This window comes from Aphelocoma coerulescens, chromosome 9 (assembly GCF_041296385.1).
Source record: "Aphelocoma coerulescens isolate FSJ_1873_10779 chromosome 9, UR_Acoe_1.0, whole genome shotgun sequence".
Taxonomy (NCBI): domain Eukaryota; kingdom Metazoa; phylum Chordata; class Aves; order Passeriformes; family Corvidae; genus Aphelocoma; species Aphelocoma coerulescens.
In genome coordinates, this window is record NC_091023.1 from 26852219 (window position 1) to 26869524 (window position 17306).

Sequence of the window (17306 nt, forward strand, 5' to 3'; positions counted from 1 at the left end):
AGGTTTGTACATATTCACAGACTCCAGGTGATTAAATTCTAAATAGAAATGTCACCATTAAAATAGTCACTTGACAAATTTAATCATAAACATAACTATCATACATTAAGAATCTTAAGACTGTTTGTTCTTAACACTTTCTAAATAATGACACAATCTAATGTAAATTATAATTTATCAACGAATATATTGATAATTTTATTATAAAGGAAACATTGTATTGATGGGCACCAATATGTGTTACATTATTCACAGAGACCAGACCACTCCTCGTCAATGAAAGAAATTAATTGAAAACATTGTAAAACATTGTATTTTAGCCTCAAAAACCTGTTAATCCTTTCTGTACTAGGGAGACTGAATGATTGATTTAGAGGAGAAAAGTTTTCTACTAGGATTTAAATGAAATACTTACTTTGCTTCTTACATTTTAAAAAAATAAGTTGAATAAATTATGTTAAAAACAAATACAGCTTTATTATTTTAAGGTTTTAGGATTTTTGTTTGGAACATCCCATTGGATATACAACCTCTGTATAGAATTCTGTACCACTAGATGTCATGGGTGTGTTGCAGAGATAATGCTGGAAGAATTTATCTTTCAGGAAGAGTTGCGAAATAAGTTTCCTTTGGCTCTGATTGCTTGTTTGTCATCCTGCAGATAGCAGATGAGATAGGTCATTAGGCAAATGCTTATTATTAGGCAGAGTGCTCATTCTAAAGATTATTGAGTCACAGTCTTGGTTCCAACGGTTTTCTTGTAACACGTTAAGTACTTTATGGTTGCTGAACTACAGGACTGGCTGCCAGACATGGTACAACTGACAGCCAGATTCTGTGGTGCTTTAAGATAGCACAGGTGGGTATGAGAGACACTGTCTGTCTACATCATGATTTTCTTCATATCAGTGTAAACAAATACTCATCAGTGACATCACTCAGAATTACTTTCTTTCTGTGTATATGTTACATGTTCACTTGTTACAAGACCACAATATTTCTGAGCTGTTGGAATAACCTTTCCCATATATTTACTTGTCTTTTCAGGAAGCTGCTCTATGCAGACAACTTCCTATGGACTCAGAAAACATGGTCCCAGTTCAGACAGCTGTGAATGCTCCTGCCATGACACAGGACATGAGGCCTGTTACAAATAATGGATCTGATCCTTTCTTGAACAGGCAAGTTCATTCTTCTTCATTAGGCAATTGCTTCTGTTGCCTTCTCTAGACTGTTACAGCTGTCTCTCTAAAATAGTCCCTATATTGTCTTCTTTTGTTTACTTACTGTAAACAGGAGCTATGGCTGAGTAGCTGACCTGAAATCTTTCAGTTTATGCGTCAAGAAGGAGTCTTAGCAAAAGCAATAAATTGTAACAGGTGGTTTTAATTCTGTTGTTAGTGTATGTAGAAGACTAGGTAGAATAGGTACATTACCTAAGTATAAATACACGCAAATTTTTAGGCTGTCAGAGCTGACTTCAGCTAGAGAGTTATATATGCATGTGTGTATTTCAAAATTGAAGAGTGGCCTCACTTCAATTGCTTTGTTATTTGGGTGGGTGTGACCCAAATATGATGTTGGCTGATCAGTGGCCAACAGTTGAGAATGAGGCTTATTATATATTTTTAATATGTAACCTACTGTGCTCTCTTCCAACTCTGCTCAGGAACTGTGTCTATCAGAGCATCTTTACTGAGTCTTTTTCATGTTTCAATTTATAGTGGCCCATACCACTCTAGGGAACAGAGTACAGACAGTGGCTTGGGATTAGGATGCTACAGTATACCAACGACACCTGAAGATTTCCTCAGCAACGTAGATGAGATGGATACAGGTAGAATACTCTCATTTAGCTTAAACTATAGTCCAGTTAATAACTTTGTATTATGACTGGTATTGTTTTATCATTGCATACCTGAACGATAATCTCTGGCTTTCCTATGCAAGAGAACAGACTGAGACTGTGGGAGAAAATGCCTGAAAAGTGCTTAGTACCCAGAAGGCTCTCAGCTTTAACTTAGATCCAGATTCTGCCCTTTTACCTCAGACTGATACTAAACAGAATAAGTAAAACCTGGAAAATGTGAGCCTTAATTTCTGTTTTCATACCATTGTCCAAGGTAAGGGGAGTAAAAGGCTGGTCTTGGGTTACATGTACAAGTCACTGCATTTTCTAACTCTGGGAAATCAGTCTTGTTTGTAAGTCTCTTAGAGTGGCAAAGTTGGATTTGCCTTCAAACAGAATGTATTTAGCTAATGTGCATTTTGATATGTGTTCATTTTATGTTGGTGTCCTCATGGTATTTAAAATACTGAAATAAATTACTAAGAAATCAAGGTTTTTTTCAGAGAGTGAAATTCTCAGCACTTCCTCACCTAAACTTCCTTTTGAAGTCATCAGAAATTCAGGATTATGCAGAGAGTGAAAGTTTTATCTATTAAAGGTGTTCATGGTTGTTACTATTAATTTATGGGGGAAAAAAAAAAGAGTAATTAACAGAAGTAAGTATCTGTAAAGCACTTTTTTCAGTTATTTCCTATGGACAGCATTGCCCCTGATGCAGAGATCAGGATGGAGGCATACATGAGGGTCCTTTGCTGCCCCCTGAGCAGACCAGGAAACAAACTTGAACCTGTCCTGCTTCCCAAGTGGAAGGCCAGAGAGGGGTGCTTTGAGCACTGCTGGAAAGGACCTTTTGTGCTTTTGAGATCAAAGCAAGGATGTGAAATGTATTCTTAGAAGAACATGTACTCTGCACCTAAATAACGGTTTTTAGATGACATTTGTCGTGAATAGGAGTGCTCACAAGTGCTCATGGGAAAGGGGGAATCAGAATTTTTATGTCAGTTCTGTTGTTTTAAATTACCCACAGGAAGAGTTTGGTACTTCAAAAGTTCTTCTTTACTTTTCCTAGGAGAAACTGTAACACAGACAACAATGAATATAAATCCACAACAAACACGTTTCCCTGATTTCCTCGACTGTCTTCCAGGGACAAATGTTGATCTTGGGACTCTAGAGTCAGAAGACTTGATCCCTATTCTCAACGACGTGGAATCAGTACTTAACAAAAATGAGCCCTTCCTTACCTGGCTGTAATCAAGCAATGCTTATTGGGCCTACAGTGCAATGCAGATTTCTTTTTCCTCTTGAGATAGACACAGAATATCTGAATATCCTCAAGAGATACAACATACTGCCTTATTGACTTTTGTTACATCATCTTTATGGTCATTTTAATATCTGTCTGGATTTGATTGATACTAATTTAAATATAAAATACATGCATATATATTTCTTTTAAAAAACCCACACTACTTTATGCATCTGTGTACTTTTTTACCTTTTCAAACCAGGCAGAAATGCTTCACTTTTAGGCTGATGCTTGTGCATATCCCTGACTGATCTCCTGGGTACTGATTGATACCACAGACCCTTTGTGAATCAGAAAAGCTAACTACTGGGTCACTTGGTTCAAAAAAGGTGCAAAGCGTCTGGACATGAGAGCAGTTTTATTATTATGTTTATGACAATAGTATCAGAAGCTTTTTTTTTATCAACTTACTTAAGCCTTAAAATCTTTTTTACTTCTTAGTAACTAACTGTTCTGTATGGAATACAGTTTAAGTCTGATCCATATCAAGCATAATAATTCCCATGACATATTTTAAAGGCACAAACAATACTATAGCAGTTTCTTTTTTTAAGTATATTACTGTATAGTTTTCAGAAAATAATTACTTCCAATCTCAAAGTACCAGAATTGTTTAGCAACATTTTTACACTACAATATTGTTACAAAATAAACCAGGCTGGTACTGACTGTTGCGTTTTAAAAACAAAGTAATGTATTATAAACAAGCATTTTTAAAAAATTAGATTTTTTTTAGTTTGTTATATTAAGCACTGCAGTTTTGTAACTTTAACACATGAACAAGCAATTTTTTATATATAAAAAATCTGTGGCAAGAATCTTAAGTGCAAAAACACTCTTTTAAAATCAGTTCTGGAAAATGTGGCACAGCTTGTTAATCTCATACCTAGGGGGAAAAACCTTCCTAATACTGTTTTCAGTAATGTTTTTAACTGACAGTGTCAAAATACATGTCGTCGTATACATGAAAAAAACCCAGCAACTTTATCAGGGCACTGCTAAAGCAGCATTGGGACTTACCTGGTAAAAGCTGCTTAGTTTTTATGTCGTTCACTTACCACAATTGGTGCACACGACATGGGGCATGTGCTGTGTGTTTTTACCTGTTATCTATCCTACAAAACTTCCTTATCAGAGGTTTGGGACTGAGAAGGCATCAAGGATGTTAAGCCTGCAGTTCCCCTGAAATGCAGATGAAGTCCTGAAAATTCTTAAATATTTTGAAATTATCTTATTTATAATTAATGGATTTAAGCATTTTACATTAAAAAATAGGTATTTTTATGAAAGGCATTATAACTATTCTCTAAGCTTAATCCAGGCTATGTAAAGAGGAGATGTAGCACTAAGTGTAAATGTGTGTTTGCCAGGTCTGATAACACTTAACAAGATCTTACTGATGCATCAGAGTATTGACCCCCTAAAGACTTTTTTCCATCTGGTTGGGTGAAGGTAGGTGAAAAGGTCAGAGATGGAGTGATGGGAATACAGAGTAGGTTTGGAAGACAAATGATGAGGTAGTAAATGTAGATCCTTGCTGTGAAGGATGGCTGCAGGCAGGGATAAATAGCAAATGAATCTCCAGTGTTCAGTGAAAAACATAACAGAAGCATTCAATATAGTAAGTGACCATGTCCATGATGAACTGCTAAGTGTATGTGGTGTCACAGGATGGAAAATAAAAAGCATACACACTGAAATTTTGAAAAAATAGATGTTAGGCAAAGGCCTACGGTTGTGAAGTTTTATTACATAGTGAAAAGTAGCTTTTTAAAAATGTTTTTTGGGTTTTTTTATAGAAGAAGAGACATAACAGCAGAGTTGTGTCTGCACAGAATTTAATTGCAGAATGGGCATTGTGTTTCTTTTATTCTCTCAAGGGGTTATTAGTGTTGTTGGGTTTTTTTTAAACTATTTTTGCTAGTTTTGCTAACTGTTGAGATAGCATAAATTTCTTTTCAATAAACAGGGGACCGGGCAGGGCTGATCAATATTACTGTAATTAGGTTTAATCTCTCTCTTTTGAAGATTTATTCAGGTTGTCAGCCTGAATGAAAAACAGATGGTCCTAAGGCTTTGTTCTTTAGTGCCATGACTGATGTTGGTGAAGAATTAGAGATTTTCTGGCCAACGTGCAAGGCCAGGTCACCAGCACTGCTCAATTGGCAAAAGGGAGCCAACAGCCATTGGTGCTGGAATGATCCCTCAGCAGCTGTGGATGTGAGTGCTGGTGTGATCCAGGTGACAGTGCGCATCAACATGTTATGTTTAGAGAATGCAGTTTGTTCATTTGCTAGTAACTCTTCACCATTGAACATGTAAGTTTGTCAGAAGATATTCTGAGCAGGTTGGGCTTGCAGCTGCTGTCAGTTAGCTACTGCTGATTCCTGCCCAGCCACATGCATTGTTGTCAGCCAAAGGCTGTTCTTCGTACCCAGAAAACTAATGCAACTTTTAGTGAAATCACATCAGGTATTTATCAGAATTGTGAAGCTGCAAGCTTGATTCCTTTTTTATTTGTGTTTCTGGTTGAGTGTCTTGATTGAGTCTTTTGGTGCAAAGACCTTAAAAGGGTTAAGCAATCATAAACTGTGTTTCCATGTTACCTTCATAGTAAACCAGCAACAGATCTGAAACAGGAGGGTGTTTTGCAGAGCAACACTTCAGGGTGAAACAGCTGCCAGAATCTCTTGGATTCGATCTTTACTCAGTCATGAAACAAATAATGGTTAAATTAAAAGTGATTCTTTACACTGTCAGCTTTTAATTTTTGTTATGGAGAGGATGTATCAGATGAAATGTAATGACAATAAAATCTGTTTTTCGAAGTTATCTTTTAAAAAAAGTTTCTGGCTTTAAACAGGCTTATGGCAGAACTTTTCAGTATTCAAAGCGTATGTAATATGAAAATAAACTTGTTGCTGACAATATTTCACTGTACTATTTCAGGTTTTGAGCATTTACTGTACGAAATTGTACACTGTCTACTTGTCATATAAATACAACCAGCGTGCCAGCTGGACAGTTTTGCTGTGACCATCCCTGAGGGGGCATATGTAAGTCTTGATGATACAGAAGTAATGGGACATTGTTAATTACAGTTTGTATTCTGGCAATACTGTTAGAACGTAACTTGGGGAGGGATTGGGTTTGACTTTTTGACAACAAATGCTGTTTGGGGGAAGGAAAGGATTTAAATGTATATTTTAATTACAGAAAAATATGGGTGGTTGTCCAAATAAAGTTGTTTCCTAATACATACATCCATGTACATGCTAGTTCTTTAACTATTTTATTTACTTCTTTCATTTTTTTATATGACATGTGAGCATTTGTTCTTAGTTTTTACTACCTTGCAATAGATTGTATCAGAGGCAATCAGATCAAACTGTTGTATCCTGGGTTTGATTCTATTTTGGTTTTTTTTTTAATTATTTCTTTGTTCTTGTACATGAAAAAAATACAAATGAACTTGAAAGATTTTGGATGCATATTGGTTTTTTAAAATAATTTCTTTGGGGGAGAGGGTGGGTTTGACGGTTTTAGCATGGGCTTCCCAGGGAACTGTAAAACACTGACTGGAATAAAGGTACAGACATACTATTCTGTGAAAAAGGCACACATTTTGAATTAAAATGTTCAGTTTTATATTGTATATTATATATTCAGATATTCATATATGCATATACATATTCAATATGTATATTCAATTCAATATACGTTTGAATGAAAATATGGGGCAAAGACCCTACCCATATCAGTGTAGTGGAAGAAGTCAGCCTTCCCACTCTCTGACAGCTGGAATGGCTCCAGGGTTTAACGTTGTTTGCCTTGCAGTTGGTTATACTGTGAGTAATGCAGAATCCATGAAGAAGGAGCTAAAGTTGAACTGGAGACAGGTGATGAACATTCAAGACTGGAATGATGTGAGAAAATATCCCTTGTCCTGGGCTGAGCAAATTTTTTTTCAACATTCTATATGTTACTTCCCTCCTTTAGAGATGAACCTTTTGCAAAGATTCTCCAGTTAATGCATCATTCCCTGAAAGGTGACACTGTCCTGTGGTTAATGTATAATTTTTCTGCAGTCTTATTTATTGAAGACAATCAAAAAAGCGAACTAACTGTATATAGTTCAGCTGTGCAGGGCCTGAACCAGTTCTGTCCTGCTGAAGTGCATGGGCTCAAAATCACATGTGCACACTCCACATGTTGTAATCTGAGTTGTTAAATAACCAGTGTGTATCCTTTTATGATAGCTTTCAGGTGAAACAGTGCCATGCAATGTTGAAGTTGCCGTGCTCTCAGCACCCTGGTCACCCAGTCACCCAGCAGCCAATTTTTATGGGTGAATAATGAAACTTCAGCCAGCATGGGCATTTCTGAGACTTTACAAAGAATACTAATATTCTTTCTTTTGGCTACTATGATTTTTACTTCTGTATTAGTGTATGTTGATATTTGGTATTTGTAGTGGACCACACTGTAACAGAGTGTGGTCTTGAAGTTGGTCAGGGTTCCTGAGGTCTGTTAACACTTTCAGTTATCCCTGTTTGTGTTTTTTTTCTTACCATCATCTTTCTGTCCCTTCCTAGCACTGCACTCTCTTTATCTGTGACTTCTCTCCCGGAATTACCACTGACCTTTTACATCATTCTCTGTTATGATGATTTATGATTAGTCCCTCTCCTTGATTTTACTGGATGCTTTGCTAGGTAAAAACACAGAACAATCTCCAGTTAGTGCAGAATTGACACTGCAGATGTGTGATTCCCTTGAAATTAAGTGCTAGGGGACAGCCTCAGATGTTAGCCTTAACTGAATAGATTTGGGAACACTGTTGTTGGCACTTTAAAGTGTGAGTTCAGCTGGGTTGCTGGTTCTGGCTCATTTACCCTTCTTCAATACACCTGAAGGCCAAGGTGTGAATACAGTCTGGATCACAAGATGAAACCGTGTGCACCCTGTGTCAGTATCTACTATAGATTAGCTTGTGTTAGAAAGCCATCATGTAGCTGGGTGGCTCTTAGAAGCAGTAGCTCATTGATTTTGATTTTAGGTATTATAGCCTGTTATTTCTTATCCCATCTCCCACAAAGATTTATGTACTCTGTTTATTGATATATCAAAGCTGTACACTATGCAGCTACCCATCCCTTTGTTGAACACTGATGAGAAACACTCCATGTTCCCAAAGGCTTCATATAAATCAAACAAGACAAATGCGAGATGAGATGCAGGACAGCTGCTCACCACAGATGAAAGAATAGATGTGAGATGGTTGCACAGTGTGTGTTGAAATAAAGGATACTCTCAAATTCCTGGGCAATGCAATAGAACAGGTGGGACAGACAGCTGTTTCTGAAGAGTTTTTTTTACAATTTATCATCTTGTACAGTGTAATTCTCTGTACCTATATCAAACTGTTTTAACATTTCTGCATCTTGTTCAAGAGCTTTCAGTGCTTTTAAGTACTTCTAAGTTCATCAAATATCCCTAGTGTAAATACAGAGTCAATGAAATACATTTTCTGAAAGCACAGGCCACAGAACCATTATTTCAGGAGGAAAATTTTAGGGAACAGATATGGCAAATATTGAGAAGCGTTGAGAAATCCAGCCTGGCAAACTGGTTTGTGAAAATTTGTTTCAGAATTTTTTTAAAGAAGCATATTAGTTAATTTGAATCCCCCAAATGTCTCCAATCCCTCTTATTTTCTCCTTGATTCCTTTGGGAAGTAGTTTTTTTCTTTTAAAGTTTTAGAAGTTCTTTTTAAAAGGTATTTTTGCCTTTGAGCTAGCTCTCTATTGTCTTTCCTATCTCTTTCATAGCACTGTGCCAAATACAGCTAAATTGAACTCCTGCAGAAAGATTAATAAACAGCATTTGTGCTCATGTATAGATTGGAAGCTTTGAGGAGTTACAAGCTACCTAACTGACCTGAATAGAAATTGTAACCCAAAACTGTATTTTGCCTGAGAATACCCTCTTTTTAAATGGAAGCTGTTTTACAAAAATAAATACGAATGTGAGAGTTGTATTTCACTTATTTTATTCCATGATGAGGGATTTCAGGAAGGCTGGAAACGGAGTCAGGGCTTCATGACACTGGTGGGAGGAGGAGCCCTTCATTCTCATCTTCTTAGCCCGAGCCAGTGCATCTGATGGCTGTTTTGTGGAGCGGCTGCAGAAGGGATCCTCTCAAGGTGAGGAGGGTTGTCTGCAATATTCCTATTCTTTAGACAGTTCCATCTCCCTGGAAGAATAAAAACATGGGGGTAATTTCCTGGCTCCTGTTGCTGTGACTTTCAAAGGATTTTATTATTTCCTAATGGTAACAGTGTAGGGTTTTGGCAGCTATGTTAGAAAAACATGGACCTGAAGGAAGGCTAGTTTAGTTTTTCTGACTGTCAGCTAGAGGTGTGTATGTAATTCATCAGTACATGAAATAACAAAGGAGAATCATCAGTTGCTCACCCCACAACATCCGCAGCATTTGCAGTCCCCACAGAGGGTTCCGAACAGGCCATTGACCACCTGAATGCCACAGAGCACTCCCTGGATCCCGCTCATGACCAGCAGTAAGGAGAAGAGTGACAGGTGCCATGGGACAATATTTGCAGGTGAATTACATGTATTCCACAATGTGTGGTCAGCAAGGTAGTTCCTACAGGAGAACAAAATAGTTAGGAAGAAGACTACATTAACTCACAAAAGAGGGTCTCTCACCACTGAGAAGTTGTCACTGCTGTGCCATGGCCGAGGTTTTGTTTGCTTCAGTAAGAATTTCCATTGTCACACTGGTGCTACTTATCTAGAATATGACTTTAGTTTCTAGCTGAATTGAAGCAAGTGACTTGAAAAAAACAAGACATCAGAAGGGAACAATTGGAGGCAAGTATATGTTTGATACAATTGAACCATTTCTAGTGTTTTGGGAAGAAAAGATCTTAGCCAAGTGTGTGCCAAATGGGTTTTATCTGTTGCTGTGTTTTTTCAGAGGCATTTTTGCTGCTTTTACTTGATGACGGCATTTTTTGTGGGTGGGAGTGGGTGGGGGACTGTGGTCAGGGTATGCAATCCAGTACCTCAAAGTACAGTTGGGAACAAGGAAGTACATTGTAATAAAATCAAAACAACTGAATTTCAAAACAAATCATGAAATTATACAAGTCACCTCTTTCCCACTGAGCTGAAAAGAACAGCTTTTGCTGTTCTAGATGCCTCATCTAAAGTAAAGGTATTTTCCATAATTTTTACGTTCGCATTTTGATTTGATTGTAAACTGCTTAACCACTGGCTATATTTCCTCTGCTTATTCTTAGTGCTGACTTGTTTGTGTTCTTGTCAAGTGATTTCTGGACTGCAACCAAAACTATGTTTGAAACAGAGCATATTTCCAGAGACTCTCAGAATGAGACTGAGAGAGTTGGTTTCCAGCCCTCACTGGCCCATGAACAAATAATCCTCTACCTGTATACTTCTTGTTTTCTTTTTTTTTTTTTTTTTTTTTTTTTTTTTTTTTTTTTCTTTTCAACCTGAAGTATAATTTTTTGGTGTATTATGCAAGAAATGCTGCCAGGTCACTCTTGACTGAGGCAGACTGCATTAAAAGTTCTGAGGTGATGGGGAGTTTACTGCAACCCTTGCCGTTCTGTTCTGACCACACCTACTCTCCTCAGTAGTACATTGTGCCCTGTTGTTTGTTGAACTTGTTTTGACTTCATCCTGAGCAGTGGGATTGCTGGGGTTAAGTAATAAATATACATGACATCGAACATGTTTGCATTGCAGAGCATGAGGAACAAGCAGCTTCCAAATGCCATAGCCAAAATAAAATTATACATAGATTATATTATTATATTATTATTACTAATTATTTGAATACCATCAAATTTCAATATAATCATAGAATCACAGAATGGTTTGGCTTAGAAGGGGCCTGAAAGATCATCTCGTTCCAATCCCCCTGCATGGTCAGAGACCCCTTCCACTATCCCAGGTCGCTCCAAGCCCTGTCCAACCTGGCCTCGAGTGCTTCCAGGGATGGGGTATCCACAACTTCTCTGGGCAGCCTGTGCCAGTGCCTCACCACCCTCACAGGGAAGAATTTATTCCTAATATTTGATCTAAACCTACTCCTAGTTTGAAGCCATTATCTTGTCCTGTCACTACATGCTCTTATAAAGTCCCACTCCATCTTTCTTGTAGGCTCCTATCAGTTACTGGAAAGCCACAATCAAGTCACACTGAAGCTTCCCTTCTCCAGGCTGAACAATCCCAATTCTCACAGCCTTTCCTCATAGAAGAGGTGCTCCATCCCTCTGATCATCTTGGTGGCCTCCTCCATCTGTGTCATTAACAAAGATATTAAGTAACTCCAGTCCCAGTAGGGATCCCTGAGGGACACCTCTTGTCACTGATGTCCGTAAGGATCCTGAGCCACTGACCACCACCCTCTGGATGCGACCATCCATCCACTTTCTTTTCCATCTAACAGTTCACCCATCAAATCCCTCTCTCTCCAATTTAGAGAGCAGGATGTTGTGGGGGATTGTGTCCAAATAAATGACTTCTGTAGTCCCTCCGTTATCCACTGATGGAGCCACCCCATCATAGAAGGCCACTGGGTTGTTAGGTAGGGCTTGCCCTTGGTGAAGCCATGCTGGTTGTCCCAAATCACTTCCCTGTCCTCCATGTGCATCAGTAGACCTTCTAGGAGGAACTGTTCCGTGATCTTCCCAGGCACAGAGGTGAGGCTGAGAGGTTGATGGTTCCCAGGGTCCTTCTTTCTACCGTTTTTAAAGATGGGTGTATTGTTTCCTTTTTTCCAGCCACCTGGGGCTCCACCTGACTGCCCGGACTTTTCAGATATGGAGAGTGGCTTGGCAATTACATCAGCCAGTTCCTTCAGGACTCTGAGATGTGTCTCAATGTGTCATTGCTATTCATCTAAGTGGAATTTATCCCCCTATGTTGCTTATCATCCCAAGAATAACCTAGGAGGAGTCTGTGCATTTCTCTGTATTGGCCCCTTTGAAACTCAGTAGTTTTGATAGTACTTGTTATTCTTTACATCTGTGCTCTTGAACCTTATGAAGTGTTGCTGTGCACTGCAGGCACTTCTAAGAGCTTCTGTAATTTAGACAAACAGTGTAATTGCCGTTTTTATACAATGGGTTTGTAATTTGAATCATATCACAAACTTAAAACATGTATATCTTTTTCTCCTGATTGCCTTGTCTTACCCATCCTGGAAAGGGTACTTCCACTCGTTTCCAGTGTAACATTTAGGGCCTTTGTTTAGGGCTACTGCTGACAAAATAAAGCAGTATCCGGCTCCCAGAAGTCCAACGGCAGCAAATATTATAGAAGAAAACATCTGATGAAGAGAGAAAAAGAATGTTATTTTGGTTCTCATTCAAACAATTAAATGCACCCTTAATGTCAGTGTACGTTCCCTAAATTCAGCTGTTAATAGTCAAATAGTCAACACCTGAACAGCTAAAGTATATTAGTTTTCATTGCATAGTAGATGTGTAATGCATACCTCTATGGTATTTTAAAGCATTACCACCAGCGGTGGCCCCGTGTGCCTGAGGAGGAGAAGGCAGACGCTGGCAGCAGATGGCGCTGCTCCCCCCCGGGCCTCCTGTTTCAGGGCTCCTGTTCCCCTGCAGCCAGATGTTTTTCTCAGGAGACTGCAAGCAAGACTGAAGTCTTGGACCACTCAAGGCATCTTTTTAAAAAATCTACAGTATCCTTTACAAGTTAGCTTTGGTATCTTGGTTATATTTGGACCAAATAATTATAGTTTTCCTTCCCAAGTCTCCCTTTAGGTTTCATATTATACTTTATCTCCTCACAGGTACTTACCAGTGTAAGCTCTAGTAGTGCAATTGAAATGGATGGGAAAGTATGTCTTTATTTTTCTGGCTTTCTATTGCAGATTTTTCATATATACTAATATATAAGTAAATCATGCAAGAACTAATGCCCTGCTTGAATTCTGAAACACTTGTAGCCATTAACAGTTCATAGGTAGAGGTAGTGTCCTTTATTGGATTAAAGGGGTACAAGTGGAGCTAAAAAACGCCATACTTTCAGGTCAGAACCATTTAGGTTGGAAACGACCTCTAATATCATCGAGTTCAATGTGAGTTTTTGTTCAGACCTCATCACAAGACTTGCCTTGAGTGCTGGCATGCATTTTTATGGTGATATATCCGATAGGGCTAGCTTAAAAATTATGCTTTTGTAGTAGACATCATCATAATGGATTTCAGCTAACATACAATACCAAATTTGGTTCTCAGCCATGCTGATGGTGATAAGGCCAGTAGGACTCTCATAGTACAGTGTACTTGGTACACTTGACTGTATTGATATTCCCAGTCATCTGCACTCTTAACACGCTTGCCAGCAAAGAAGGCAGGTTGCTTTGCAGGCAGCGCCACACACATGCAGGTTGGCTCACACTCAGCCAGCGCTCGAAGTGGTCACTGTCTGTGACTGCCTCTGGTCACCACATGGCTGAGCGGCAGCAAAACCACAGTGCTTGGATACTTGTGGAGTGGTCTGTGCTCTGCAAAGTTTAACTAGTTTCTCCTCACTGCTTGCAGAAAATGGATCATATTGTGTTTTAAAGAGAAACAGGTGGCTCCATTTCCTCTTTCTCCAAGTTCCACCTGTTTTGTTGGCATTGCATGAAGACAGCATCAAAGACAGAATTTAGGGAAGGCTCTTTGGTCAGCCTCATAGTCATGAATCTTTTCCTATTTGTTTTTCTTTTTTTTTTTTTCTGTTGAAAATCTGTTCCTTTATTAAACAAGTGTAATGATCTACTTGATCCAAAGAAATTATTTCAAAAGGACATATTTTCCTATGAGAAATATACTTATTTTCTGATTTAATTTTTAAACTAAAGTGTTTGGGATGTTTACTAGTGTCTGAAAGTATCATTTGGAAACTTTTCTAGTGTGGAAGGAAGCTATAAATTCAACGTAGAGCCTGGTCCACACTGCTTTAAGTAGAAGGTTGGATTAGGTGACCTCCCGAGGTCTACTCCTTCCTGAAATTTCCTGTGAATCTAATGAGATAGAGCTCATTTTGAGGGTCTGCAGTGAGTTGGGAATGTAGTGTCTGACTGCCAGGGTAATTTTAAAAGCTGCCAACAAAAAAGGTCTAAAGACAGAACTGTTGTACTCTGCAAAACAAAGTGTTGATCTTTCAGCAGTAAGTTTTAGTTGTGATAGTAACTTGTGCTAGCAAAAACCAGTGAGGCCATACCATTGTGGTACCTGTGGTAGAACATCAGAGGCATAATACAATTTTTACAGCTTGCTGTTTCCACTTCCCAGCACTCAAACAAATGTCAGGGCTGTGTGTCCCACACTCAGGACAGCATCTGTCTAGACTCACAATGACTGTGAGAGGAAGATACGTATATCAGTAACAATTTAACTTTTGCTTTTTTTGTCACGTTTCCTTTCTCTTACCGCAAACCTCTTTCCACAGCTCCGATTACCACAGCATCCACAGCAATCATTATTCTGAAGGCCCAAAAATACCAAGGCAGGGAAGATCATCTACAAATAATAGAAATACAGCTTGAATTTGGATAAATTTAAGTTACATCTTCTTTTAAATATAATTCTATGGGGGTTTTTTTTCTTATCATTAGGTTAAGTTACTTATTGCTAAACCTTTGGATGACTTATAACTTACTTGTTTATCAAAGAGGAATTTGCAGTCCTGAGAAAATTCAACAATGCAAGTCATAGCTGGGGATGGGAGGAAGGTAGGAATGTCTGAATTTAGATACTTACCAATACACCCGATCCCAAGATCCCTCCAAAGTACCAAACCTCATCTGTAATGTGTGTATTGTCTTCAGCCACTTTTCCTCCAGGGAAAAACAACAAAATGTTAGCAAGGGTGCAGAGCACGGCCAGAGGGATGAGAGTACTTCCCAGGCACTTGGCACAGCCTCCCGTGCACATGCTTCTTTAAAGGAATTGCAAACACAATTGAAGACAAAATAAAATCTCTCAGATGTTCTCAGAACTACTTTATAAAAAAAAGCTTCTTGGTGTACTTTGCAAAATCCCGTTTCTGTTGTGCCGTTAGAGGAGCTGAGCCTGTAGAATGCTCCCGTCAGTGTTCCTGCAGTCAATCCAAAATACACTGTGCTGGTTTTTTATATGGCCTTGCAGCTGTGATGTCAATTTTCTGAACGTCCGTAAATGAAATTACATTCAGAGCAGCCTCTCATTTTACTATGACAACCCACAAACTCTGTTAATATTTTACTAAGGTGCCTGAGACACTTCATAATCTGGGCTCGGGTCATAGGTAGATATCTGTCTTAGTTCTGGATCATCATTTTTACAACACATGATCTTTCTTCATACTAGAAAACACTTCTTTTGCAAGGACTGACATAAAAATGCATAATGAGTCAGCTGATATTAATAACATATCCATAGTCCAAGTTTTTACATGTCATGAGACAGTTCTGTAATTGAAATAGTAGAGAGGCTAGCTGATAAAAGGTGAGCCATTTTAGACCAATAAAGATACACATCCACAAACCCAAGAAAGTTCTTGGGTTGCAGCAGGATGAGAAACATTTATTGATGTTAGGCTGTTTATTGATGTTAGACTGTGCCTCAGGGCATGTGTTTCTTCTTTTTTGGGATTAAAAGGTTGATTTTATATTTATTTTGTGATTTCATGCTCTACATGATCAAGACTGTTTGCGGGAAAGAGTGAATTATAAATGTTCTAATATTTAATAGCCCTCTTCACCAAAAATTAAGTTATGTGATAAAGATGAATCAAAACCTGACAGTATTTTCCATAGATTGTATTTTGAAATTATAGCATATGCCACGTTTTAGGATAACTCACACATTTTTTTCCTTTCATAGGAGAATATTTCTTATCACATAAGCTTATTCAATAAAGGATGGCAAGAAATGATTGTCTGCCAATCATATGCATTCTATAATATATTAGGAAGACCAGAGAATGATTTCTCTGTGAGGACCAGTCCTAGAAATTCCACTGTCTGCAGTGCTGAGCAGACTCATGATTTCTGAGGAAATTACATCAGTAAAATAAATAAAATAAATAAATAAAACCAGTAAAAGGTTTTATTCAGGTATTTATTAAGACAAATTTTTGAGTGGCTTTTCAAGCCGGCATATAATGCAACACAAATTAAGTCAACAGGCTCTTGGTATGAAGCGCAGATCTAGCAGAACAGCCTGGACAGTGACAGTGGTTGTTCCTGGTGGACTGGAAGATCCCCATTAATCTCAGTGCATTCCATGCTGTTGGCACAGGAGCCTGCACCTGATGATTTACCAAACAGTTTCTGGAAGTTGTGTTGGTTTTGATTTTCATGTGTCATCATGATACCACTCTTAGTGTTTTTGCCTGAGGTAGCCGAGGCTATGAACAGCACATGCTGTTTGGTATAGTTTGGAAAGCATGGCCCTTTGAATCCCACACTGCTCAGCCAGAGCAGCTGTCTCTGCCAGGCGCTGGGAGCTGCCCATGTGCTGCCAGCCATGTGCTGTCTGGCATTGTTGTGTCTGACCTGGGTGCAGGACCTGCCTGTCCTCTGCGCAGAGTAGACAATGCCCAAGGTGTTGCCACTGGTTTGTTGGTCGGTCCCTGAAGGAGAGAGGAGCCTCTGGTCCCATCTGTGTAACAGCAACATGCGTATGGCCCCTGAGGATAGCATTTTGAAAGGCACATGCTCATAAATTCAACTTTTCATCTCAAGGAGGGCAGCTATTATGCAACCAAAGAGCAGACAGAGAAAAAAAGTCTTGAGAGCACAGCCTACATGTGGTATTCAGTAGGATGTCAGTTGGGCCAGTGTAAGCAGTTTTCATGGCTTTCAACAGCCAGCTATTGATTCTATGGCAAAGATTCAGAACCTGAAAACTCTCCATATGTCACTTGATACATTAAATAGGCTTTCACGACATTCCCATTTGGTAGAGAGCATCTGTAATTTGGCTCCCATTTACAGTGGCTCAATAACAGGCACAGGGAAAATGTTTGCTGTAGCTGGAATATAAGTCTTAGTTGGCTTTCTTCCCCTTCTCTATCTGACTAGAATGTGGCTCTTTT

General features: G+C 38.7%; 2 protein-coding genes across 2 annotated transcripts in view; one reads left to right on the forward strand and one right to left on the reverse strand.

Annotated features, from left to right (window-relative positions):
• Positions 1 to 6640, forward strand: part of WWTR1 (WW domain containing transcription regulator 1) — a 51449-nt gene extending 44809 nt beyond the window's left edge. The window contains exons 4-6 of the mRNA XM_069025007.1: positions 1048 to 1181; positions 1725 to 1837; positions 2919 to 6640. Coding sequence (XP_068881108.1) covers positions 1048 to 1181; positions 1725 to 1837; positions 2919 to 3103 — 432 coding nt within the window. The 3' untranslated portion in view covers positions 3104 to 6640. The remainder of the gene's footprint in view (positions 1 to 1047; positions 1182 to 1724; positions 1838 to 2918) is intronic.
• A 2553-nt stretch (positions 6641 to 9193) lies between these two features.
• On the reverse strand, positions 9194 to 15397 carry TM4SF4 (transmembrane 4 L six family member 4). Its single transcript, XM_069024661.1, has 5 exons — positions 14987 to 15397; positions 14657 to 14746; positions 12407 to 12540; positions 9636 to 9825; positions 9194 to 9414 (listed from the first exon to the last, which is right to left on the reverse strand). Exons 1-5 carry the CDS (start codon positions 15158 to 15160, stop codon positions 9397 to 9399), a joined length of 606 nt encoding a protein of 201 aa, XP_068880762.1. The 5' UTR covers positions 15161 to 15397; the 3' UTR covers positions 9194 to 9396.
• Between the last annotated feature and the right edge of the window lie 1909 nt (positions 15398 to 17306).